Below are 26,268 nucleotides of genomic sequence, written 5' to 3' on the forward strand. Positions count from 1 at the left end.
GACCCCTGCCCGCGCCCTGATGCCCGCCCTCTGACAGTGGTGACACAGGCCGCCCCCCCGAGCTGTGCCTTCCCATCTCTGCCCGCTCCCGTGACACTGAAGGGCCCTTCCCCATTGGGGTGAGCTCCTCAAGGGCGGGCACGGCACCCTAGCTGCCAGTAGCTCTGGTTCCCCTCCCAGGGCCTGGCACCCAGCAGGTGCCCCGTTGATGTCTGGGCACCTGAATGGGTGCTGCACTTGCTTCCTGTTAGGAATCACCAGAGAACAGAGGTCATCAGACATGGGGTGGGGGCGGCGTCCCACCAGGCTCCGGAGGAACTGGGCCCAGTTCCGAGCTCCCGGCGGAGAGGGCATCAGGAGCCCTGCTGGGCCGGGAGCGGGGGGCGCCCACGTCAGGCTCTGCAGCACAGAATCAGTGACGCTTCTGCGGGCCCCTGCTGGTCTTTGCTCATGAGCTCACAGAGCCTGGATCCTGTCATTCCCCTAAAGCTGCACTTGGCTTTCGGGGATCCCATGGCTCCACCAAGCATACAGGGTCCTAGAAGCTGCCGGGAAAACCCGCCGTGGGACATCCCTGCAGGGCTGCTGAGGAGGCAGGAGTGTCGGCCTACACTTCCCGCAGGCGGGGTGGGGGGGACTGGCGGGGGCCCGGTGTCCCATTGCTGGCTCCTGGGAACCCAGGACCTGAGCCCGCCCGGCCTGAGGCCCAGAAGGCACCCAGGAAGCCTGCGGCAAGCACACCCAGCAGCCTTCCCTGGGTCTTTACAGGGCGCTGGTCCTCCCAAGGAGGAGCGGCCCAGACGTCCAACTCCAGCACCCAGCTTTCCTCAGTGCGGAACAGCCGCTGAGGACGCGGAAGCTCCCGAAAGACAGGCAGGAAGGATTCCTGGGTCTTCGTGCTTCAAAGCGCCAAGTAGGGCTCCTCGCTCTTTCCCACCCCTGCTGGAGCCACTTTATTGCACACCCCTTCCCCACCCCTAGGCCAGCGGGGTAGTCGGCTCTGGTGAAGGGAAAGGGGGGGTACCCTACAAGGGAAAGACCAGACGTGCACAAATCTGAATGCCCTACCCTGGCACCGTTCCGGCTTCCAGGCAAAAAGAGGGGATGTGCAAAACGGCCCATAGGACTGCGCTCAACTGGTATTTAGGACCAGCTGAACAGTGGTAGGGGGTGTGTGGAAAGGAATAGGCACTTGGATGGAGGTTTGGAGGTTAAAAAATAGAAACAGACCCTCCCTGCCAGTTCTAGGCCCTTACACAGCTCCCTAGGTGACAGGGAGCCAGGAAAGAGACCCCAGCAGGAGGCCGGCCTCCCTGAAACCAGGCTCCCATTCAGGCAAAGGCGGTGAGCTGTCCTGCCTCCATCTCCTCGCGCTTCTCCTCACAGATCCCCGGGCACACCCAGCCTAGAGCCCTCCCTGCCTCCCGAATCAGCCCAGTGACAGCTACCCAGAAAAGAGTCCTGTTTATTTCATTTCTGAAAGCTGCAGGCCTTGACTTCCTCGGGGCTCTGGCCTCACAGGCTGGTGCTAACTGGCACAGCTACTGGTGTCTGCCTGCGAACCCCCAAATATGGTGGTGCCCCAGAGGGAGGGGGGAGGTCCCCGAGACACAGGCCCCGGCCTTGACCACCCTGCTCCTCAGCTTAGGCACAGTCTGACCGGAGGGAACGGGACATCGGGCGGTCATGCCCGAGACCTCGACGGTGACCCTCAGCAGCCATGGGTGAAGGGAGAGGTCTGTTTGTTCAACACGAAACACTTGAAGAGGAAGGAAGATGGGGCTGGAGTCGCCTGCCCCACCACACTGGGGAGCCCCCGGGAGGCCCCCTCTGCTGTTCCCTGAGGACTGAAGCCCTGCAAACCGGGGTGGGGGAGGGAGGGAGGGGCGCCTCGGTCCCCGCGGTCCGGCAGGTTCGCTGCACAGCGAGGAAGACAGAGGGGCTGGGCCGGGCCCGGAAGGGGCGCAGGTCAGCCTGGGACCCGGCCGGTGCTCCTGGGCCTGCTGCGCTGCCCCCCTGGAAAGGCCGCGGAAGGTAATGCTGGTGGCTCCCGGTTGTCAGCCAGGAGGGAGGTAGGCTGGTGAGGTGGACCCGGCACCGTCCTGTGGGGTCCCCAGTGCGGGCAGCGGGGCAGTGCTTGAACGACAGTAATGCTTCAGGATCCACGTGCACATCCCCAAGCTCAGATGTCAGGAGCCAGTGGGACCCTGCTTAGCCTGTAAAGAAAGGCCGCGGTTAGCATCTCCCGCCCAGGTGGAGAAGCCGGAAGGCCCCTCCTGGGGCCCCACACCGTCAGCTTTCCGGGGCAGCGGGCCAGTCAGGCCCTCCGCTGTCCTCCTGGAGCGTGTGTCCGCTCACAAGAACTCTGTAGTTCTCACCCCTGGCTACACCTTAGAATCATCGGGAAAGCTTACGAAAATCCCCAACTCCAAGCAGCGGTCAGAGCCTGAGGCCAAGACCCAGGCATCTGTGCCTTTTAAAAGCTCCCCTGGGGATTCCAATGCGGCCACAAGTGAAGAGAAGGGGAAACAGAATTCAGATGGTTTCTTTAGGTTCTTTGGTTACAGCTCTGAATCAGGAAGTAAAAATCCACTAAAATAAAAATGTGAGCTCTCTGTAAATAGACTACAAGAAAAATTTATGTCGGCACTAAAATTAGAACTTCCTGCCCCTAAGGGCTGTTTCGGAAAATCTTTCTAAGAAGCTGTCAAATCTTCTCCCTGTGGGTATTTAAGAGGATGGGTTCTCTTCTTGCCGGAATGCGACATGGGATGCCTCCTCAACCCAAGGACCCTCTGAGACTCTAGGAGCAGCCGTGAGCTCTGCTCCCAGCTCCCCTACCTCCTGGCCCCGGTTTTGGCACCTGGGCCTGGCGTGACCTCAGGGAACACCAGTGAATCCCTGAATCCCTCAGGGAACATTTAGTGAATCCCGGCTCTGTGCACCCTTCCCTCCCAGCACATTGTGTCTGTCATGCCATTTAATCCCTTCATTAGCACCAGGAGGTAGACTCTCTGTGCACGTGGTCGAGCTCAGAGCCAAAGAAACTTCCTGGGGTGGCACCGAGGGTGAGGAGCAGGCAAGGCCACATATAGTAGGAATCTCTGCAGACTCTTAGGTTCCCAGATGGGGAGGTGACAGACAGAAGGATGATGGGGCAGATGTGGGAGGTGCATGCACGCATGTGTGAGCGTGTGTATGTGTGAACGGGACCACCCTTGCTTCTGAGATTGTGTCCTTCCCTCTCTTTGGTGTTCAAACGCACCTTCGAAAGTGAAACTTCTAGATGGCAGGGCTTTTTTCCCCCTTCCAATGGTGCTTACTTGGTAATATGAGAAGCCGGTCACTCTGTTATTCTCCAGCTTTCTTTTGTGAATTTTACCCAAAATCCAAAGGCTGAGCCCCGCGGCATCTGCCAGTATCCCCCCGACTTCCACCCTCCCCCAGCTCAGGAGTGGACTCCCGTCCGACAATAACGCAGAGCCTCTAACTCGGGGCCTGCACCCCGGGCCAGTTCCCCCGGCTCTGCTCTGCGTTTCCTGGGTCATCGCCCCCCTGAGGAAGGTCGTACAGTTACAGGAGCTGGTCTGGGCATCAGGCAGACGCCACGTTCACGCAGAGCTGGACACGGCTGCAAATCCGCATACCTCCCAGCCTTCATCCCTCACCACCCTGAGGCCCACCCACATCCTTCAGACCACAGTGAAAGCCTCCACCTGGTCAGCACACTGACTAACCTGGGGGCAAGGTCAAAGCCCTGGACAATGGACCCCTGTCATCACACCTGCCTGGGCAGGCAAGGGGCCCGTGGCCTGGGGCAAGTGCAGCTCGGGAACCGGCCTCCCTACACCCCGCAGAGTGGGGGCTCCTCACCCTTCAATGATGCGGTTGTTGTCCTGCAGGTCAGACGCCAGCACCTTCATCTCCCCGTAGAGCTCCTGCATGCTGCTCAAGGCCAAGCAAGAGAGGCAGTGCTGGCTGAGGGCCAAGGCAAGCCTCTGCCCAGACCTTTCCTGGGCGCTCCCCTTCCCCCACAGCCCCACCGAGCCTCGTTCCCGCCTCCCGGGCCCGGCAAGAGGCAAAGCCCCTAACACACACACGCTTACACGCACACACCCCCCTCTCTGGCACTTACTGGAGAACCAGGTCCTTCAGCGCAGAGCTGGGATAAGGAGCTGTCGGGGGTGGGGAGGCCGGAGCCCCCTGTGTTCTGTCCTGCAGGAGCTGGTGAGATAGTCGATCAAGGATCTGAAAGAACCATGCTTTAGTCAGAAGGGATAAGCCAGATCAGGTGCTGGGTGCAGTGGAGGTGTGCGGAGGCATTAAAAATGCGTAACAAAATGATCCCCAGCTCACATCCCTGGAGTGTCAGGAAATTCCCACAAGCCCCTCCTCCTTCTCCTGCGAGCATGGGGTGCAGACTGTCAGGCTTCCCTCTGTGTCTGACCTGTACCTGTCAGGACACAGCTGAGTCATTAGATGCAGAGAAGTGGGCAGCCCAGCACCATCTCTGAAAGAATGTGTCCAGTGCTGGGGAGAGGAGGAGCCTTGTGGGCCTCACTCCTTGAAGGACAGCCCCTCTCTGTCCCTGCTGGCAGAGCAAGTAGCCTCCCAGAGTTGCCCGAGTTGGTCTTTTTAAGGAGAACAGATCAGAAGACCAAGGAGTGTTCGGGTCACCTCCCTCGGGGAGCCTCCCAGGTTGCACGGGGCCCAGATGTCCCAGGGTTTGGGAGCCTCTGCCCTTGCAGTGAACAGCCTTGTTCTGAGGACAGTAGGAACTGCCTTCTATCCTGGCGGGTCAGAGGCTCTCCACACTGCACCAGAGTGCTCGGAGTGGTCGAGGACGGCTCTGCCCCGAGGCAGGGGAATGGCCCGCAGGCCTCCCAGGCATCCGCCTGGCACGGCCCTCCTTGGCGCGGCTGGGGCCCCAAAGCGCCGCACCTTGCTGAGGCTCTCCTGGGCTCCCTGGGCTTCCGCGTTACAGGCGGCCACGGAGCAGCCCAGCAGACGCAGGTGGTTCCTGGTCTCGTGCACCAGCCTGCAGAGAACAGAGGGGCGTCAGGGCCCGGCAACGCGGAGAGGCTTCCCAGGCAGAGGCTGCGGCTGTGGGCGCCCTCGGCCCACGCCTGTCCCAGTAAGGGTGCTGATGAGGGTCCTGGCAGAGCCAGCACCGTGGGGGCTGCACACCCCTCCCGGGCTGGGGCGCACGCGCCAGTGAGGGTAAGCAAGGGCCTGGGTCAGGCTCCGGAGAGGCCAGACCGGCTGCTCTGGGGTGCTCAAACTGGGGCCTCCTGACGCCCCCGTTTCCAGAGTGATGTATATTATCATAGGTGAAATGGATCGCCAGTCCGGGTTCGATGCATGAGACAGGGTGCTTGGGGCTGGTGCACTGGGATGACCCTGAGGGATGGGGTGGGAGGGAGGTGGGAGGGGGATTCGGGATGGGGAACACATGTAAATACATGGCTGATTCATGTCAATGAATGGCAAAAACCACTACAATATTGTAAAGTGATTAGCTTCCAATTAAAATAAACTAATTAATTTTAAAAAGACTGTTAAGAATTCTCTTCTCTCTCTAAGCAGAAGGAGTGAGCAAGGACACTGCCCCACAACACTAAAGGGACACCAGCTCCCGGAGGCTTCAACCACTGCTCAGCCCTGTGATGCGTTAGAATCACTGAGGAGTATTCAAATACCGACGGCAAGCCCTACCCCAGACCATCAGGTCAGAACTGGGGGTGGCCTCCAGTGGGGGAGGTGGAAGCTGTCTTCTAAGGTGAGTCTCCTCTCCATCCTCAGAACCCGCAGCTCCTGGGAAGCGGCCCTCTCGTCTCAGGGAGGGGCTTGTCTGATGGGCAGAAACCAAGCACTCCCACAGGGGACAGTGTGGGGGGGTCCACATGGGGGCCCGCTGCCCCTGCTTCCCAGGCCACGTGTCCTCATCTCAGTCCCTAGGGAGGGGGCACCCGGGATGATGGAGAGAGTCTGGATTTTAGATGCGGTCATACCCATATGCTAGTCCTGGGTCTGCTATTTACTAGAGATGTGGTACTAGAAGGTACTAGAAACAGCTATTCTGTGAGCCTCAGTTTCCTCATCTGTGAAATGGGGTGATAGTATCCACTACAGAGGGTAGACCTTGTGGGATTAAATGAGTTAACATAGAAATCACCCAGCAGGCTGCCTGGTCTACCCAGGGCCACAAAACCACCTTTGTTGTTGCTTTTGTTCCTTTAGTACCACCTCCCTCTCAGCTAGGGCTCTGCAGAGACCAGGGCTGTCTGAGGCCGGGAAGGGCCAGGCCTGGAGGGTCCTGGAGACCATGAGTTCAGAAGGGAGGGCCAGTGTTACCTCATTCGCTTGCCGTGTGTGACCAGGGACGCCTGGTACTTCTGCACACATTCCTCCTGGAACACGTGCAGGAGCCTTTTGGCTAAATGACTAAAATTCATCCTGAAAAGACAGAAACCGAGGCACAGAGATGAGCAGCCAGAGCCACCTGTGCAGAAGCCTGGAATCCCGGGGCCTCCGGCGCCCAGGTGTCCATCCCCTCGGTCCAGAGCAGGGCCACCTCCCCAAAGGAGGCGACGGTGCTCGCTCACATGCATGGTGGTGGTCAGAGCGGCCAGCACACAGCACACCCCACAGAGGGATGTGCGAGGATGAGGAAACACACACATGCTCGAGCTCAGCCCCCAGAGGGAAGGAGAGATGGGTGTGTGTGTGTGTGTGTGTGTGTGTGTGTGTGTAGTCAGGGGTGTGGGCATGGAACTGGCAGAGTGAGTCCTCAAATAAGTATGAAGTCGGGGAGGCTTCCTGGAAGAAGAGAGTGTGCAGGAGCCAGAGAAGCAGGACATCCAGAGGAAAGCCCGGGCTAGAGCAGAAAGAATCCAGAGCAGGAGGTACGTGGTTAATCAGCGAGGGCAACAGGAAAGAAAAGCCTTCACACGATCGTGTCCATACCAGGAGTCAATCCAGTTCCATCAAGACTGCTGCTGAGAACCCCCCGCCCCGGCCCCAGAGTGAGTGTCCCCCCCAGGTTTCCTCCTGCCCAGCTGTGGCCTGGGGCCAGGGCCCTTTACCGCCTCGTGTCTGGCAGACTCACTGTCCCCTGGCGACACCCACCCTCCGGCTCACCCGCCTGCCGGGGCACAGGCCACTCACTTATCCAGCTTGTGAATCTGCTCCTCGTTGTAGCCCAGCCCTGAAGGAGACAGACAGGGCCGAGGTCACCTATGCAATCGGTCAGCAGAGCAGAATGGCGCGAGGGCCAGGTGAACTGCAAGGGTGACGGCGGCGGCCTGGGCCCTGCCCGACGCTCCCAGCCCCGCGGAGCCAGGAGACGAGCACCCGAGACCCTGCGTTATGAGCGGGCGGAGGCGCCCCCCCCCGGGCCAGGCAAGCCCACGCATCGGGGCACCCAGGGACCACGCCAGATGGGCACCGGCAGATGAGATGGGCCCTGAAGGACGTGTGGTCAGCCCTGACCCCTCATCTAGTCCTCCTCCCAGCAAGGCAGATGCCAACAGCTGGTGGACCCCATCCCTGGATATTCGGGCTGCAGACATCTGGGCTCTGCAGCAAGGGGTCGTCTGAGCCAGGCCACCACCTCTGGCCTTCCCTTCCCAGCACAGCGCTCTCGCCAGCAGGGCTGGGCGTCTGGCTGCCTCGGCTGCAGCCTAATGCTCTCTGCACCAGAGAGCTGCTGCCCTCTCCTGGACTCCAGGGGAACGGCTTTTGGTTAGTGGCAGAAACAGGACATGACAAGGTTCCTGTAGCTGGGGGTCCCTTGCTGCCCACCCCCATCACTCCCCTGAGAGCAGAATCGCCTCCCTGGCCTCTCTGTCCTGGGCCCGGAGCTCAGCTAGCTGGCCGTGAGGTCCAGGCGACCTGGGACAAGGCCTGGGCCTGCCTCCCTCCTGTTATCATAGCAGGGCTATGCTGTAGGCAGTTGATTTTGCCTTATCCGTCACTTGTAACACACAGGATGGGAGTGAAGGTAAAGTGACAAAGTGCCCTGAAAATGACAGGAGATTTTCCACAATGCCATCTTTCCCCAGGTGTTGGCAGTGAAGTGTTATTCATCCGGGTTCTTTATACACTTTAATAAAGGACTCACTGATAAAAGTGAAATTCTTCTCGAGGCTATAAAATGGGGTGGCTCAAAGCAGTTGGACCCAGGTTGCTTGGGCTACTTAACTTCCTGTGTCTCAGTTTCCTTATCTATAAAATGGGGAGGTTAACAGTGTCTTACGGTTTTTATGAGCATCACATAAATTTTTAAAAATATGCACAGCTCATAGGACAGTGCCCAGGAGGTGCTCAGAAGTGTAGTGGTCACAGGATGACGGAATTCCAGTGATGCAGGCAGAGAAACCTCCGGAGGGCTCCTAACATCACAGCAAAGGTGGTCAACTGGGTGTCAGAGCAGGCTTCTTGAGCCCACAGCCCCCTGGCCTCAGGGAACAGGGCAGTCTTGGTTTTCCCATCTCCTGAGCTGCACTCCCTCCAAGGTCAGACCCAGAGGCAGGACCAAGGCTCCCAAGGAGAGACCATCATCTTTCAGAAACTGCATGTCCAATAAGGTGGCCGCGTGGCTACTTAGAACTTGAAGTGTGGCCAATGCAGCTAACATGACGGAGAACCTGAATTTTTGTTTTAACTTAACAAATTCGATTAAATTTAAAAACTAAAGCAGTGTTCAACGTTTTTTCCCTATCAAACACAGCTTTATTGTTTTGGTAAAAGTACATGTAATTCTGTTAAAGAAATTAGCTTCTGAATAGAGATGCCCAGTAAGTGTAAAATACATGTGGGACTGTGAAGACTTAGCACAGAATAAGACTGTCAAATATCTCTTTAATAATTGTTTCCATTGATTACATGCTGAAATGACAATTTGAATATATTAGGTGAAATAAAATATGTTATTAAAGCAAATTTCACCTGTTTCTACTTTTTAAATTTTGGCTACTAGTGAACTTAAAATTACAAATGTGCCTGGCGTTATATTTCTATGGGACAGTACTTTTTAGATAATCCTAGGGGTGGGAGAGAGCTTTGCAATCAAGCCTGAGCCCTCAAGATTTCCTGCCCATGAGGTAATGCTAGCGGCATGTGGGCGAGAGGGTCAGTTCCAGGAGTGTGTTACCTCCTTAACCCCACAAGTCAGCTGGGGTCTCCCCAGGCTCCCCCTCCTGGACCAGTGATGCTAACTGCTATTTCTCCCCATCCTCCCCTTTCTGGAAAGCTTGACAACTTTAGTGAGCCAGAGACCCATGGACAGGGAAACACTTCTTAAACTGTAAAGTGCTTTGCGAAGATGAGGGGTCTCGGTCAGGCCACCTCTCCTTTAGCACCCAGGTCTCAGCGGAGCCCCCACGGGGCAACAGGGGCAGGCAGAAAGGCTCAGGCCCCTCAGTGGTCTGCAGGGAGCCTCCCACGCCTCTCCACCCCCGTACCCCAGGCCAGCTGCACCACCTGATGCTGCTGCGGCATTAGGAACAGCCAGCTAACTGGAGGGAAGGAGGGAGGGGAGAGGAGGGGGGTTTGCTTTCCCCGCGGCTCACCTGGCCTCATTCTGGATTTCTTGAACTGTTTGTAGGTGAGGTACATCTTGTCTAAACAACACTGAATCTGCTGGATGCTGCGGGCAGGAGACAGAAGAATCAAACCGCACGGGTCAAGGGTGAGGGCGGGGAGGGGACGGCTGTGGGGGAAGGGGGTGTCTCCCTGCAGAAGGAGCTGCCATTTTGGGGGGCCACAGTTCTGGGGGCCAGTCTGGGAGTGGGGGTGACTCTTGTTTCTAAGTTTGTTTGAGGCATCTTCTGGTTAGCTAGTCATTTCTCATTCCTGTGTTTATTCTTTCTCTCTCACGCTTGGAAGAAGCCAGGCAGGATGCGTGGCAGGAAGGTGGCCTTTGCGCCCAACAGGGCTTGAGAAGAGGTTCTGGGAAGGAGCCCTGGGCCCCAGAACAGGAGAGGTGGTTGCAGCGCGTGCCAGAGCCCAGCAGGAACTTCTGTCCCTGGCAAGAGCCAAAGTCGGGCCTTCTGCACACGGAGAAGGAACTTAAGTCAAGAAGCAACAGCCCTTGTTTGAAACGAGGATGAATCCAGGTCCTTGGTCCTGCCTGTGGACGGGGAATTCAGGAGGTGACCTGTCTATCCTCTCAGCCTGGGCTTTAAGGCCATTACTGTTTCTTCCTTCTTTTTCAGGATACCCCGTTTGAGATGTTGGGGTGTGTGGGGGACAGTTCTTCCCCACCCCTCGGCCTGTTTGGCTTTACTTCCTCCCTGCAGCCCCTCCCGGGACCCTGTCTCAGCTATTTCTGGAGAGCCCACGCTTGTTCCCAGGACCCTGTGGACCCTAGAACCCTGCCCCACTGGCATCTGGAGTGGACAAGATCCCAGGTCCAGTCTTTACCCAAAAGGCTGGGGCCAGAAGTGTTTCAAATTCAGACCCACCCTCTGATTTGAGAAAGGTGGGTCAGCATGCATACACTGTATCGTGGAACCCCCTGGGGCAGTCTAGGGCAGCACCCCATCATCACACACCTTCAACCTCAGGACCATAAGAACAGTCACTTAAGTGGGATAAAGAAAGACCAGGAAGAGCCTCGTGTCAGTTTAGGTCGGGTTCTGCAGCTAAGCCAGTGAAGAATCAGCTCCGAGGTGTTCAGAGCTTTCTGAATTCAGAATTGGGGACCTGGGCATGTGGATCTGTGCAGACTCTGACTGTGGGGGGCTAGAGGAGGGGGCCACGCCCTGGTCAAAGCCCAAGAGGCAGGCAGGGGCTCCGCACACAGGCTGTGGGGAAAGGGGTGACGGGGGTTTTCCTGTTTGTCTGAACAGAGACTGGGGATTTGGGGGCGGGGGTAAATCCCTGGTGCAGGCCAAGCACATGGGCTCTGGAGGTAGGCAGACCTGACCTGGGGCCCTCCACCTCCCCTTTGTCATTTCTTGGCTGTGTCTCGGGGCAGACGAAGCTCCCTCATCTATGAAAGGAGGGAAGGAGTAGTAGTATCATTACTGATTTGAAGATGACACGAGATGAGAGAAGTGGGAGGAGTAGGAGTGGGAATCCAGGGTCTGACCAGAGCAAGGGTTCCAAAGAGGTGGGAATGCGATGTTTCTTCCATTAGAACTACTGCACCTCTAAGACTCGTAATTCACTAACTCCCATCTGGGGCAGGACCCCAGATCCTTGCCTCCTCTGGCAGTCTCACGGGAGGGCCGTGGACAGGCCTGGGTTCCCCGCCCCGACCCGCAGACCCCGGCATCCTCGCCAAGAGAAGAGGGGAGGCAGACTGAATCCTAATGGGGCCACCGGGCCCTTTGCGGCCTCCACCCTTGCCCCACCTCCAGCCCGCCAAGAAGAAAATCCCACAGACCTTCTGTCCTCATGTACCTGATCCCGGTTCTTCACCAGCTCAGAGCGCAGGTCGCTCAGGGTCTTCTGCGTTTCCGTGATATTGTGGGAGCATCTGGAGAGGACCTCAGCCAACTGGGGACACGAAGGCAGACCCCACGGGGTCCTCAGCGAGGCTCGGATGGGAGCCCGGCCAGATCCCTGCTCTCAGCTCTGCTCCTGGCCGCCCATCAGCCCACCACACTCACATTCCGCAGCCTGGACCTCAGCTCTGTGGTCCTCTTCAGTTCCTGGAGCTCAGGCACCCCGGCCACACCGCTAAACCTCGAGGGAAGGGTGGAAACAGGCGTAAGAAACGGGCAAAGAGTCCGCCTGCCAAGCCGGAGACGCGGGTTTGATCCCTGGGTGGGGAAGTTCCCCTGGAGAAGGACATGGAACCCACTCCAGTGTTCTTGCCTGGAGAATCCCATGGACAGAGGAGCCTGGTGGCTGCAGTCCAAGGGCTCACCAAGTCAGACACATCTTAGTGACTCAACAACAGTAATGGACGCCAAGCGTGGTCTCGGACTGGATCCTGGTTTGGGGTGAAGCCAGCCAGAAAAGAACACTTGGGGGATAACTAGGGAAACTTGAGTATGGAGGCGCCCTATAGATGAAATGTACTGACCTGGAGGGTCATAAGCTGAAGCAGGCTATAAAATAGCAGGTACAGGGAAACGCCACGCTGGTTTAACACACACAGGTAACGAAACCACTGAGAAGGGTGTATGCGGACATCATGCCTCTTCAGTGGCGGGACACAGCATTTTTGGCTCATTTTTGCTGGTCTGTATTTTCTAACTTAGTACAGTTAGCATACCATAATATGCTGTTTTTATACCATAATAATTAGGGAAGGATAATCCTGTGTGTTTTGGTGTGGGAACGGGAGGGCGGGGTGGGGAGGAAGGAGGACTGGAGAGAATCAGGAGTGGGTGGGGGCTCCCTGAAGGAAGCACCACCACACCTGCAGTGTCTAAGGCAGTGCTTGCACGGGCAGGCGCCCCACAGTGTCGAATGGATTATTCAGCACAGGGATGGATTTCAGGGCATGGGATACTTGTGCAGAAGAGGATGAGTCTGCCCAGCCCAGCTGGACCCAGTCTACCTGAGTCCTAGCCCCAGCTGCCACACCCCTGTCTGCAGGATCTGGGTAATCACTTTATTTTTCCAAGCCTCAGGCTCTTCACCCATATAATGGGGACAGAAACCTCCTCCCTGCTCCCATAAAAGGTGTTTGTGGGATCAAAGAACACATTCACACAAACACAGTCTTTTTGGGGGTGGGGAAGCCCTGGGAGTCCCCATGTCGGTCATCCCTGGGGCCTGAGCGGGACCTGCTGATGGCAGGGGGTCTTCGGTACAAAGGCCAGGGCGCTGGGGCATCTCCAGAGTCCAGAGCGGTGGAGTGCCGGGAGTGAGGCGAGGCTCCAGGCCGGGACCACGGCCCCTTTGTGCCACATGCCTGGGCTCTTCCGACACGCGATTTGGTCACGATACACTCTCTACTGTTTCGGGTTCTCTGTGGGAGGCAGCTATTGTCTTCAGACCTCAGAAGAGCCTGCCAGCCTGAGAACTCCCGCAAAGAACAGGACTGGGAGGCCCTGAGGTCAGTGAGTCCTCTCAGTTTGAGGAGGTGGAAACAGGGACCCAGGTTGGGAAGGCGCCCATGGGCGGAGGACAGCTGCTCAGTGACAGCCCGGGGCCGGCACCTTCCTTCCCGGGAGGCTGAAACCGGCCCCAGAGCAGGCCCGCGCCTGGCCCTGAACTCTCCACGCCCACCACACCTCGGGGGAGACCTGGAGCCCAGCGGGAGAAACCAGCCGGCAGACTCTGTGACTCCAGCCCTGGGGCTACCTGGGGCCCGCACTCTCAGCTCAGGGAAGACGGGCAAACACCCAGATGCCCTCTCTGCACATTTCCTTCCCATTCAAGAACCCACGGTAAATCCTTACTGCTCATTTTACCACGGTCCAACCTCCCAACTCCCAGATGGTACCTAAGGTCTAAGTGGGATCCATGTACTAGTCTCTTATAGTCGGTGCATTTGGTTACATCACCAGTAAGTCAGTACCTAGACTGTATTATCTTGGGCTTTATATTGGGTCAGCACCTCCCCACCCCTCTAGTCACGGCCCCCTTCTCTCTCCCTGCACAGGGCCTTCAGCTATTTGCTCACATTCTGGCCTTAAAAAGTCTCACTTCTTCCAGGAAGACCTCCCTAGTTTCTTCTACCCATCTCTAGTCTCGCTTCACCAAACCGTCCCGCCACCTGCACGTGCCAGGGAAGGGATGTCTCCTCCAGGTAAGTCCCTGGAGGCCTGCTCTGTGTCCGAACAGAGCCCTGCTCAGAGGAGCTTCACCAGAGCACGCCAGCCGATCCCGCTTTCTGCAGCCCTTTGTCTCTGCCACCATCTAGGGGGGCTTGGCCGTGCCAGGGACTCATCTGGAGACCCCCGCCTCCCACTCTGTGCAAGGCCACCGCCCTGTCTGTTCACTGTCAGAGCTGCTGCCGCCGGGCGCCAGGAGGAAGGCAGGTCTGCAGTGCCAACCTGCTTCTGGGGAACTCCCAGGACTTCCCGAGGACAGAGGCTGTGGGGCGAGGGGCGGGGGACCAGGCCTATCCCGCACAGCCTCTGCTCTCTGTCACCGCCCGTCACCAGGAGCAGCTCCAGCCACCCGTGGGTTCCCCGGGCCGCAGGGCCCCCTCCCAGCTGCACTGCGCGCGGGAACCTGTTCAGCAGCACGCTGGCCACTGGGCTCTTCCTGGGGCTCGTTTCCCCCTCCCCAGTCTCTCCCTTTTCCAGCCCATCACCCCGAACTGGCCCAAGTCAGAGGGTGGAGGGTGTGCAGCTCCCAGGACTGGGGCAGGGAGTCCTTGGAGGCGAGGACACGGAGGCCCAGGGGAGGCGGGAGGAGCATGCTGGGGACGAGCCTGCCTGCACCTCCGTCCTGTGGGTCCAGGGGCCCCGTGTGGGTGTGGGCGCTTCTCTCAGAGCCCTGCCCCAGGGCCTGGGGCAGCTGAGAGTCTCACTTTTCAGAGGCCGGACAGGGAGGACAGAGGCCCCTTCTCCTGGAGGCAGGGGGCCTGCCTTGGAGCCCCCTCCCTGGAGGGACTGGTAGGCGGGGGAAGCAAGTGCGGCCAGTTGGCGGGGGGGTGGCGGGGTGGGCGCCGGGGGGTGCCCTGGCAGGGAGGTCGGCAGCTCTGGACGGGAGGAGGCGAAGGGCACTGTTGGAAAGTCCGGGGGAGGAACATACAGAGAGGAGGGGCCAGCCCCGCGCCCGCTGCGCCCCGTCCCGGGCAGGACACCCACCTCTCAGTGCCGAGGCTGCTGCTGAGGAAGAGGAGAGCCATCCTCGTGACCTCCAGCGTCCGCCTGCACGTGGCCTGGAGCATCTCCCTGCCGAAGGGAGCCCGATCAGAGCCACCACCTTCCTGGAACCGAGGGCCCAGCCCCAGGGTGGAGCCGAAGGGGGTCTGGGCTGACTCTCCTGCCCGCCCACCCGCCTCTCCTGCCCGGTCCTGCCCTGCCCCGCCCGGCCCTCAGGGCACTCACACGAACCAGTGCAGCCCCCGAACCATCAGCTCCTGTCCCCCCAGCAGAGTCCGTGCCAGCCGCAGGGCCTGGTAGCCGGCACCCAAGATGCCCTGAAACACACAGCGGGGCAGGGTGACGTCCTGCACCCCAACCCTGCAGGAACCCTCCTCCCTGCCAGCTGGGGGCCGCCCCCTCACCTTAGCTGTGCTGTAATCTGCCTGCAGGTCCACTTTGGGGACAAACTTGGGAATGTCCAGAGCAGCTGTGGATGAAGACTCGGTCAGAGAGGGACGCCCGTCTGGCCCAGGGCGAGGTCTAAGCGCATCTTCCCCGTCCCAGGTCACGCTCGGCCCCCACCTCCTATCGGCCGCCTCCAGCTTCCCAGCTTGCCTAGAGCCCCACCTCCTAAGACTTAAATGCCCTGAATGTGCTTTTTATGGCTTCCTTGGTGGCGCAGCAGGTAAAGAATCTGCCCACAGTGCAAGAGACCTGGGTTGGGAAGATTCTCTAGAGAAGGGAAAGGCTACCCACTCCAGTATTCTGGCCTGGAGAATCCAAGAACTGTATAGTCCATGGGGTTGCAAAGAACTGGACATGACTAAGTGACGTGCCTGAAGAGTTGACTCATTGGAAGACCCTAATGCTGGAAGGGATTGGGAGCAGGAGGAGAAGGGGACAACAGAGGATGAGATGGCTGGACAGCATCACCGACTCAATGGACATGAGTTTGAGTAAACTCCGGGAGTTGGTGATGGACAGGGAGGTCTGGCACGCTGCGATTCATGGGGTCGCAAAGAGTCGGACAGGACTGAGCGACTGAACTGAACTGAAGTGACTGCACAGCCACACGGCTTTTTACAACTGCAGTCCCTCACTGCCCCCTGGTGCCCATTTTGGAGAACGACAGCCAAGGCAGCAGAAAGGAGACTCAAACCACCCCTCCCAGTCCGTGGGGTCGCAGAGTCCCACAGGACTGAGCGAACTGGGGCTTCCCTGGTGGCTCTGAGAGTAAAGAATCCACCTGCAATGCAGGAGACCCGGGTTCACTCCCTGGGTGGGAAAGATCCCCTGGAGAAGGGAATGGTAACATTCCAGTATTCTTGCCTGGAGAATCCCATGGACAGAGGAGCCTGACGGCGGGCTACAGTCCACGGGGTCCCAAAGAATGGGACACGGTTGAGTGCCTAACACACCTCACACTCGGGGGTTTTAAGGTGAATCCCCCTCCCAGCCTTGGGGACCCTGAGGAGGAGCATGAAGTTGGCATCATTCAAATGAGGAGTGATTATTTGCTAGAATTTGCAGAACAAAGCTCTGGGCCCCTGACCACCTGCCCTTCTCTCCAGCAGCTTGGGCCCCTGCTTCCTGCAACACAAACTCAGAGGCTTCTCATCAGGCATGGACTGTGGACAGCAGGTGAAATCCAGCCCTCCCTGTTTCCCTAAAGAGTTTCTATCACAGATCTCTGGATGCCATGACGCAGGTTGGTCAGGCCACCGGCCCGAGTCCCACAGCATTTCAGAGGCATACATGGAATTAGAACCCAGAGATGCCTCCACACCCCGGGGGCCCAAAGACATACCCACAAAGCAAATGAACCAATATCCTGGCTTATAAGCCTTTGGCCCTTGGAAGAGAAAGTGAGGAGAAAAGGTCCAGCTTGGGTGGCCCTACTCACGGTCCCTGAAGGCCAGCCCCTTGGGGGGCTCGCTGGCCATGCTGAACAGGGTCAGGGGGCTGCTTGCTGTGGTGTGGGCGATGTGCTGAGCAGAGAGGCCGGGCTCGAGGACACACAGGTGACCCTCAAAGAGGTACTCCTGGTGCTGGGGGGCCACGCTGGTCTGCTCGTACACGGCCTCCAGGAAGATGGCTATCCTAGAAAACCAGGAACAGGCAGGAGAGGAGGAGGCGAGGGGTGAAAACAGGCAGGAATCAGCTCGAGGGTGACCCACGCCGCAGCTGAGACTTAGGCTCCGCTTCTCAGAGGGAGGGACTGGGTGATTTTCTCTCCAGGGCTGGGAGACAAAGGGTAGAGGTGGTGTCCTGCAGCGGATGGAGACAGTCCAGTGTCCAGCCTCTGCCTTCACGCCCCCTCCTGCCATGCTCCCTAGGGAGCCTCATCCCCTAGGGTCACCCAGGAGGAGGACTCACCTAGGCCACCAGCAAGCTCCAGAAATAAAGGGTTCTACGAGCAATCCATTGGGGAGTGTATTGGCGCCGAGCGTGAGCTTGCGTGCGCGCGTGCGCACACACACACACACACACACGCACACACACCCCTCAGGAGGTTTCTAATGCACGTCAGCTTTGTGCTGCTGCTGCTAAGTCGCTTCAGTCGTGTCCGACTCTGTGCGACTCCATGGACTGCAGCCTACCAGGCTCCTCCGTCCATGGGATTTTCCAGGCAAGAGTACTGGAGTGGGGTGCCATTGCCTTCTCCGACGTCAGCTTTGTAAAGGTTGCTAAATCTCTCAAGTTCCCAGCAAGGAACACTGGATAACTTGATGGAACAAGTATTTTCACAACCTGAGGTTGGACCCAGAAGCTTCGTATCTAACCACCCCAGAGCCAGCCGGGACAGGCCCCTGGGCCCGGGGGCGGGCGCGGGGGGGAGGGGCGGGGGCGTGGCCCGTGCACGCGTTCGCTCACGTGTTGTGCGCGTGGACGTAGACGTGGTGCAGGACAGCCTGGGGCAGGGAGAAGACGTGGACCACGCCTCGCTGCAGGATGTCGCTGGTCTCCGCGAAGAACTGGTCGAAGCCCCAGCACTTGGCCTGCTCCGCCTCCAGGATGTTGGCCAGGATGGGCACCAGCTGGTTCTGCAGACCCCTGCCTCCCGGGGCGTGGGGACAGTCAGGGGCGGGGCCAGACTCAACCTCTGGAGGAGGCGATGGGGCCTCGAGTGAGAAAGCCCTGGAGAGCCAGGACCGAAGGGGTGGGGAGGAAAAGCCAGAAGGGTCTTCCACTCCACGGGGAGACACTGGGGCCGGGAAGGGAGAGGGGTGCTCCCGCTGGGCCAGGCCTCAGCAAGAGGAGGACCCAGGGCCGGGCTGGGGTCCGCACTCCCCTCCCGTGGGCTCTCACTCACATGGACAGCTGGCAAGTGATGGGCAGGGTGTAGCTCCACTCCAGGGGCCCGTTCTCCCGCCGCTGTGTGCCCGCAATGGCCCCGGCTGGCTTCTCCGTGGTGATGCGGTACCTGGGGGGGTGGGCAGGACCAGGTCATCAGGACCCCCCACCCTGCCCATCACGCTTCCAAGGGAGGACAGACTCCGCCTGGAGGCTGGAGACTTGCTGTCTTCTCTGTTTCCTCTGCCCCTCACCGCTAGTTCGTGCCGCCTGCTTCCGCCACGTGCCTGTGCTGGGCTTGGTCCCAGTCACCTCCCCTGCACCCCACAGTCCGCCCTCCCCCCTCCTGAAGTCCAGCTACCCTGCCAGCCTGCATCCAAGGCAGGCCTTTCCCTTTCCCTAACTTAAACAGGTTCTGCCCGGCTAGACCGCTGAGCTGAAGGAGCATCGACCTTTCTGCAAATCCACTTTAAACCTCTTTGCTCTGGTGGTGCTCTCAGTGGGAGCACTCACAGTCCCTAGCCTCTGGATGAGACAGCAAGAAACCCCAAGGGACCTGGGATCAGGAGGCTGGATTCTTGTCCCCCACCCCCGCCCGTCCTTTGCCCTGGAAAGCTTTGTGACCTTGGGCAGATTGCTTTGGGAACCTGGGCTGAGATGTGATCAGCCCAAATGGGGTAGGGGTGGGGCTCAAGGGAAGCCCTGGACTGGGATGTGGTCTCCCATCGGCTGGGGACAAGGCTTGGCTTCTTGTCTGATGGACCGATGTCCAAGCATCTAAAGGGAGTGTGCGTGTGCTGGGGGGTGGGCCCGGAGGGCCTCCGCTGAATGGGGGGCCCAGCGGGGACCAGTGGGATGCCCAGGCCCACCCCCTGCCCTGTGGGTCGCCGTGGGTCCCTGTGATACCGTACATGATCTCCTTGTTGCGTCGGGGCCCGCCAAATGGGACGAAGGGCAGGCTGCCAGTGGCTGCGTGGTACAGGGTCACCCCGATGCTCCAGAGATCCACAGTCACCCCAAAAGCTTTCTGCTGGGGCTTGCGAAGCACCGCCCTCTCGTACATGTCAGGGTGCTGTCGCCAGGGAACCAGAGAGCAGTCAGGGAGGGGGAGGGGGCGAGGGCCTGAGCACCCTGGCCCCCCGCCCGCCCCCCCATTCAGACTGCCTTCTCCCAGGAGAAACAGAACCGTCAGAATGCATCTCCTAGGTCATCTCCAAAGTGAGTGTGCCACAGGCTTATCAGCCTCTGCTCTGGGGAAAGCGGTGAGCAGCAGGGCTCCATCCTCCATGAGGATCTGATCAAGGGCTTGATTGAACCAGGGAGGCCTGGGCAGGGGGCCTGGCAGGGGGCCTATGCAGGGGGTCTGGGCAGGGGGCCTGGCAGGGGATCTGGGCAGGGGGCCTGGTAGGGGGTCTATGCAGGGGGCCTATGCAGGGGGTCTGGGCAGGGGGCCTGGCAGGGGATCTGGGCAGGGGGCCTATGTAGGGGGTCTATGCAGGGTTCTGGGCAGGGGGTCTGCAGGGGGCCTGGACAGGGGGCCTATGCAGGGGATTTGGGCAGGGGGTCTATGCAGGGTTCTGGGAAGGGGGTCTGGGCAGGGGGTCCATGCAGGGGGCCTGGCAGGAGGTCTGGGGAGAGGGTCTAGCAGGGGGTCTGTGCAGGGGGTCTATGCAGGGGGCCTGGCAGGGGTTCTGGGCAGGGGGCCTAGCAGGGGGCCTGGAAGGGGGTCTGGGCAGGCCTCAGCACTGACCTTTTGGCCTTGGAGAAGAGAATGAATTGTCCTGGGGTTATGGTTAGGGGTGAGGGGTGACCCTCCTGGACCCAGGGGGACTGGACGGGGCCCCCAGAGGGGCATCGAGAGTCCCAGGCACTCACCAGGTACTCCTCGGTGCCGTAGACCGAGACGAACTTCTCGTCATCATCCAGCTCTCGGGCAGCCCCGAAGTCCGTCAGCTTGTAGATGCTCTGGCCCTCCTCGCCCAGCAGGCGCATGATGTTCCCAGGCTTGATGTCGCGGTGCACAATGCCGTTCTCCCGCAGGTGGTTCATGCCGGCCACTGCCACGGATGCAGGACTGCTAGTGGCTCCAGCAGGGGCCGGCCCAGCGGCGGAGCCCGTCCCGGGGAAGGACCCATGTGGACAGAGGATGACACCCAGGGGTCCCCAGGGCCTCAGGAACAGCAGGAGGAGAGAGATGGACACGGGGCAAGGGGCAGGGGTCTCAAAGATGTGGAGTGTCGGGGTTGCCTGCGGTTCCCTGGGAAACCGAGGGGGATGGTGGCTCTGCTTCCCAGAGGAGGGCACGCAGTTACTCCCCATCTTTCTTTTCTTTTTTTTAAATTGTGGTAAATTTGCATTTTAACAAAATTTGCATTTTAACAAAATTTGCATTTTAACCATTTTTAAATGTGCGTGTCAGTGGCGTTAAATACATTGAATGGCAGCACAGCATCATCACGCGCGTCCAGACCGCCGTCAGTGCCCGGGACAGGACTCCACCCGTGAAGCACTCACTCTCTACGCCCTCAGCCTCAGCTCCTGGCAGTCACGTTTTTCTTAGAGTCGCTATGGACTGAATCTCTCTAGGTTCCTCGAATAAAAGTAATCATACAGTAGTTGTCCTTGTGTGGATGGCTTTTTTCACTCAGCAGTGTCTGAATTTCCTTCTTTTTTAAGGCTAACTAGTTAATCCGTCACTTGCACGCTGCACACTTTGTTTATCCATTCATCTCTCTGACGTGTGGATTGCTTTTGCCCTTTGGTTATTGCTATTCATTATAGCCAAGAGGCAAGAGCAATAGCCAGGAGGAGATGGTGAGAGACAGGGAGGCAGTCCAGGGGGTCACTGAGCGTCAGACACGACTGGGCAACTGACAGCAGCAGCATTGTGAATCGTGCCGTCATGAGCGACTGTGACCAACCAGTCTTCAGTTGTGTTCTGGAACTGGAGTTTTAAACGGCCAATCTGCAGGAAGCAAACCCTCGGGGTCTGCCCGTTCACTAGCATCTGTCCCAGGTCTGGAAGCTTTTTCCAGAAACACCACACCCCCCTGGGACTCTGCCTGCCGCTGAGGTCGGGGTCTGGGGCTGGCCTGGGATGCGGAGGGGACGCCCCGGGGGTCAGGGAGGGGCTCACCCACGCAGCGCAGCACCACCAGGAACTCGTCCTCGGGCAGCCCGAAGGCGTTCTCGGGGCTCTCCAGCACGCTCAGCAGGCTCCCGCTCGAGCAGTACTCCATGACCAGCACCTTCTGCCGGCCAGCCCCCTGTGGGAGAGGGACGGGGTCTTGGGGATGGCACTTCTCTCCTTCCCCAAGCTGGGGTGGCTCGGCCACGGGCCCAGAGCCCCCGTTTTATAGGTTTCCACTTCTAGCTGGCCTTCCCTCCTCTGACCTCAAACTGAGCCCAAGATCACCTTTTCCAGGAAGCCTGCCTTGATTAGGCCCCACTCCACGGCCTGATTTTCCTGTGCACTGCCCCCAGCCCCTTGGCATCCTTTCCTCCTCTCTGGGTGAGCCACTGATGAGCACATGCCCAAGTCTCTATTATTCCGTGACCTGACTGGGTCAAACACAAGACCGCGCTCCTCTGACAGAGCACCGGACCCACCGTCTCCTCCACCGCGAAGAGCTTGATGATGTTCTGATGGTTCAGCTTCCGCAGGACCTCAAACTCCCTCACCTGCACCTCGCGGGGCCGCAGGTAGCTGGCCGTGTTGAAGACCTTCACAGCAACCAGCTCCCCGGATTTCTGCCGTGGGGGGTAATAGAAGTGGCACCCCTGCCCCAGGGCACACACCCCCCTCCCAGTTTCCATTCAGACTCAGAAGAGCTAACCCCAGGGACGAGCCAGGATAGCCTGGTTGGGGATGGGGGCTCCCACTCTCAGCTCCTTCCCCTTCCCAGGGGTTCCACAACGGGCCTGCCCGCAGCACTGGGAGAAGGCAGGACCTCGGCACACCTGATACCCTGCAGGGGACGGTTTGTTGTCACTGCTCTTGTTGCTATTGGCAATAACTACGGTGGCAGCTAACTCTCCCCGGTGTTAGCAGCACCGTCCTGTCTGGCTTCAGCTCTTTTAAGTCCAAGATGGTGCAGTGCGTCTCATGTACCCAATACAGCCCTCAATGTGATACAGGCAGGATAAATCCAAACAGGTCCCCCTGCCCCCCTGTTGCTCCTAGATTTGCCACCAGCTCCCCTGGACGTTGGCTCGCGTCTTCGTCCCTCTCTCTCCAGCCCCAAAGTGCACCCGATGGGCATCACCCCAGAAGCCCTTTTCAGACCCCCGCACCCCTGCCCTGCCTCAGACAGAGCAGATCAGAGGAGCCGGCCCAGACAGCCCCAGCCCGACGCCCACTGGGGACCGACTTCCGGGCGGGCCCCTACCTTGTTGCGGGCCTTGTACACGCTGGCCGTGGCCCCCTGCCCCAGCAGGTCGTCCGTATGCCACAGGTAGTTGACGGTGCTCTGCATCTCCCACCGCAGGCTGGCCGCCGCCTTCCGCCCTAGAGAGCACACTGGTGTCCAGGGCAGCACCCTGACCCAGGATGGACCCTGGTGACCCAGCCAGCAGCTGTGCCCAGGACCACCCCGTTGAGGGGCTCCACACAGTCACTCTGGAGGCCAGGAGGCAGGGGCAGAAGTGGAAAGCACAGGAAGATTGAGTAACTTCCCCCAAAAGAAGCCCCGCTGCCAGGCCCTCAGCACACAGCCTGGCCCCGTGCCCCCCGCAGGGCTTTCTCCCCTCCCGACTCCCCTCGGCCTTGTCATCTCCGCCCCAGGCAGGCCACTCTGCAGGGACAAGCCTGTTTCTCTGCCATCTCTCCTCGGCACTGGGAGTTCTGGGTTTTGGCATCCAGGCCCGGGATTGTCCCAGGAGGCAGAAAGAGTGCTTGAAGGAAGGCCTCCAGGTCAGACAGCGTCACCCACATCGCCGCAAATCTCCAGGATTGCAACACGAGCCGGGGCCTTCCCCAATGCTCCCGGGCCCACCGCTTCCTGTTCCATGGCCAGCAGGCCAGCCTGGCCAGGTCAGCGCTGCTCGTGGAGGCAAGCGCGCTGCAGGGAGCATGTGTGTGAGTGAGCATGTGTGCGTGTGTGTGTGAGTGAGCATGTATACATGAGTGTGTGTGTGTGTGAGAGTGAGCATGTATACATGAGTGTGTGTGTGTGAGCATGTATGCACGGGTGTGTGTGTGTGAGCATGTATACACGAGTGTGTGTGTGTGAGTGAGCATGTATACACGAGTGTGTGTGTGTGAGTGAGCATGTATACACGAGTGTGTGTGTGTGTGAGAGTGAGCATGTATACATGAGTGTGTGTGAGCATGTATGCAGTGTGTGTGTGTGAGCATGTATGCATGTGGGTGTGTGAGTAAGCATGTATACATGAGTGTGTCTGTGTGAGACAGCATGTATGCACGGGTGTGTGTGTGTGAGAGTGAGCACGTATACACAAGTGTGTGTGTGTGAGTGAGCATGCGTGTGTGGGTGAGCATGTATGCACAGGTGTGTGTGAGCATATATGTGTGAGAGTGAGCTTGTATGTATGGGTGTGTGTGTGAGCATGTATGCACGTGTGTGTATGAGAGTGAGCTTGTATGTATGGGTGTGTGTGCATGTATGCACAGGTGTGTGTATGTATGCACAGGTGTGTGTGTGAGAGCATGTATGTGTGTGCGCGTGTGAGTATGTATGCACAGGCATGTGTGAGCATGTATGCACAGGCATGTGTGAGCATGTATGGGGGTGTGTGTGAGAGCATGTATGCACAGGGGTGTGTGTGTGAGCATGTATGTATGTGTGAGAGTGAGCTTGTATGCACGTGTGTGTGTGTGTGTGTGTGTGTGTGTGTGTGTGTGTGTAGGGGCGGGGGAGGCAGGAGACCATCACATCCAGAAGCTCCAGCAGCCTCGGGAGGATCTGAAACCCCTCTGGGCTCTGTTCCCCATATTTGCCCCCACGCCCTTCTCCCCAAAGGCCAGTTCCTCTCAAGCAATTGACTGCAGAGAGCAGGCTCAGGAGTTACATTCAGGGCTGCTCTGAAGAGCGGGCCAGGGCTGGTGTTCTGGCATGACTGGGGAGAGCATGAGAGGGGCCCCCACCCCCTCGGGACTAGCCTGGGCTGCTTCCTGTTCTACCATCTCAAAGGTGGTCAACCTTAGGGTCGCCATGCCTGCAATCCCACGGCTCCTTTGCTTTGAGCCTTCTCTTGTAAGCCTTTTTGAAAAAAAGTGAATCTTAAGAAGGTCAATCCCTTGAGCCAGAGGCCGCTTGGAGAGATCAGGGGTCAATTCCAGTTTCAGAAGACGGATTGGTGTTTGTGTTTTATAGAAGCTGCTGAGGGGATGAGTCTCTCTGAAGACAAGGTAATAGCTCAGCAGAAATGAGCTGGTGAGGTTTTCCCCTGCGAGGCTGTGGAGGAGTCAGCCCGTGGGCCTGGGCCTGAGAAACCAGGTAGAATATCCTGAAATCAAGGCGAACGGTCCAGCCAGGGGAGGCTTCCGCTCCTCCAGAGTCCTCCCCAGGGCTGGTGCTGGGGCCTGGCGCAGCTGTAGGTGCGGGGAAGGGCAGTGTGGCGCGGAGGGCAGAGTCCCACGGGGCTGGCGTGCCCTGGGCTCTCTCCCGGTCCCGCCAGGGCTGTGACCAGGAGCTGACGGCAGCACATCTGGTCAGGTGCGCGTGCTCCGCGGCCCCCAGCGCAGCAGCGGGTGCCCAGAAGGGCGGTGCTGGGACGGATGCGGCGGTGCTGCGAACCAGCTGCCCCACCCCCTCCCGCTCCGTCTCCAGGCGCTACGGCGGCCAGAAGCACTTACCCTGTGCCCTGCGCAGCCCGGATCAGGCAGAGACTCTCGCCGGCGAGAGTGTGCTGTGCTTTCTGTCTGTGGCCAGTCCAGGAGCTGAGCTGCACCGGAAAGAGGAGGGCGGATGAGAGGCGCCCCCGGGCGCTGTCGATTCTCAGCCTCCATCAAAGGCCTCCCGGCCCCAGCCCTTTAACCCTTTCCTGTGTCGCCCTCCCCCACAGAGCCGGGGCTTTCCAGCCTAGACGATCCCCGGCTCCAGGAGACTGTCCTTGCCACTCCCACCCCCCAGGGGCTTGAGCCCGCAAGCAGGACCCTAGGAGCGGTGAGAGTCAGCCCCAAGGCAGAAAAGGAAATTAGAGAGGCAGCGCTGGAGGCTGGCATCCGACGCTTGGAAGGGAGCGCCGGGGTTCTCCTCTGCACCATAACAAACCCTCCCTCCCTCTCAGGGCCTCCCAGCCGTCGTTTGCAAGGGTGCCCATCTGAGATGGTACGGGGCACCTCGGCGGGGGGAGGGGCAGCAGCCTCAGATAGACATGGGGAGCGTCAGGAGCCCGCAGAGCCGACCCCAGCTGGCCAGCACCCTGGCACTTCGCTGATGGCTGTCCTGCAGCTGCCTGGCTCCCCCCTGGCCCCCATTCAGCCCTCTTCCCCCCCAGCGTGGACTCTGCACACTCACCCCATCTCGGCTGTGTGATGGGCAGGCTGTGGGAGCGCGTGGCACCCCCAGACTTTCAGGGCTTGCAGTCCTGCACGGGCTGCACCCGTTGCATCCTGGTGGCCGCAGGTCTCGGAGACCTGAAGATGGGCGGCTCTGTGCGGCCCCAGGAACTCAGCCCTCGGCTCTCCGCTCTCTCCCACTTCCTGATTTCGTTCCTTCTCTCTCTTAAAGAGACAGAGGCAGCCGGCTGCCGCCACCACCCCGGCAGGAAGGAGAAAGAGGATGCTCTGAGTTCCCAAGTGCAGGAGACAGAACCCGGGTCTGAGCCACGAAAGAGGCCAGGCACTGAGGCTGGGCAGCTGTGGTGGGCCACGGGCTGCTATTTCTGTATCTCCCTGTGGTTCGCCCGAGCAGGGACGTTTTTGGAACTCAGCCCACAGTCTACAGAGCAGGTTGGGCCAGTTAACCTGGGAAAGCCAGCCTCCCACACCCAGGAGCCCAGGGAGGTCCAGGACCTTCGGCCAGCCACTTCTAGGAGTTTGGTCTGACTGTCTTTCCAGGGAGCCTGCAGAGGTCTGCGAGGAAGCGCCGGAGCCCAGGTTATGCCCTCCAGGGTGACCTGGCGCACAGCACAGACCCCTGCCAGACGGTCTTCTCACCCAAGGCCTGAGGACAGTCCCATTTACCCCGCCGCGTGTGAGGGTGACAGCCCACTTGGGAATGCCTGGGGAACTGCACAGTGCCGTACAGACACTGAGGTCGCCGAGGTTCACACACCTTCGGGAGTT

General features: G+C 59.3%; 1 protein-coding gene across 13 annotated transcripts; it reads right to left on the reverse strand.

Moving 5' to 3' along the window:
* Positions 1-1,445: 1,445 nt before the first annotated feature.
* Positions 1,446-25,704, reverse strand: IKBKE (inhibitor of nuclear factor kappa B kinase subunit epsilon). Of its 13 annotated transcripts, none has more exons than XM_070474566.1 (22): positions 25,499-25,697; positions 24,835-24,923; positions 22,406-22,524; positions 21,627-21,767; positions 21,154-21,283; positions 19,893-20,074; positions 18,929-19,089; positions 18,037-18,147; positions 17,598-17,777; positions 16,627-16,991; positions 15,146-15,210; positions 14,973-15,058; positions 14,724-14,810; positions 11,619-11,694; positions 11,393-11,505; positions 9,573-9,649; positions 7,168-7,207; positions 6,355-6,456; positions 4,942-5,038; positions 4,136-4,248; positions 3,874-3,945; positions 1,446-2,216 (listed from the first exon to the last, which is right to left on the reverse strand). In XM_070474566.1, exons 3-22 carry the CDS (start codon positions 22,490-22,492, stop codon positions 2,183-2,185), a joined length of 2,319 nt encoding a protein of 772 aa, XP_070330667.1. In that variant the 5' UTR covers positions 22,493-22,524; positions 24,835-24,923; positions 25,499-25,697; the 3' UTR covers positions 1,446-2,182. The 13 variants fall into 13 exon arrangements, with proteins under 13 accessions (XP_070330667.1, XP_020752220.2, XP_020752219.2 ...); XM_020896561.2 differs by having other exon boundaries at positions 11,619-11,688; positions 14,967-15,058; positions 25,499-25,696; XM_020896560.2 differs by having other exon boundaries at positions 14,967-15,058; positions 25,499-25,696.
* Between the last annotated feature and the right edge of the window lie 564 nt (positions 25,705-26,268).

Source organism: Odocoileus virginianus, chromosome 11, assembly GCF_023699985.2.
Source record: "Odocoileus virginianus isolate 20LAN1187 ecotype Illinois chromosome 11, Ovbor_1.2, whole genome shotgun sequence".
Lineage (NCBI taxonomy): Eukaryota > Metazoa > Chordata > Mammalia > Artiodactyla > Cervidae > Odocoileus > Odocoileus virginianus.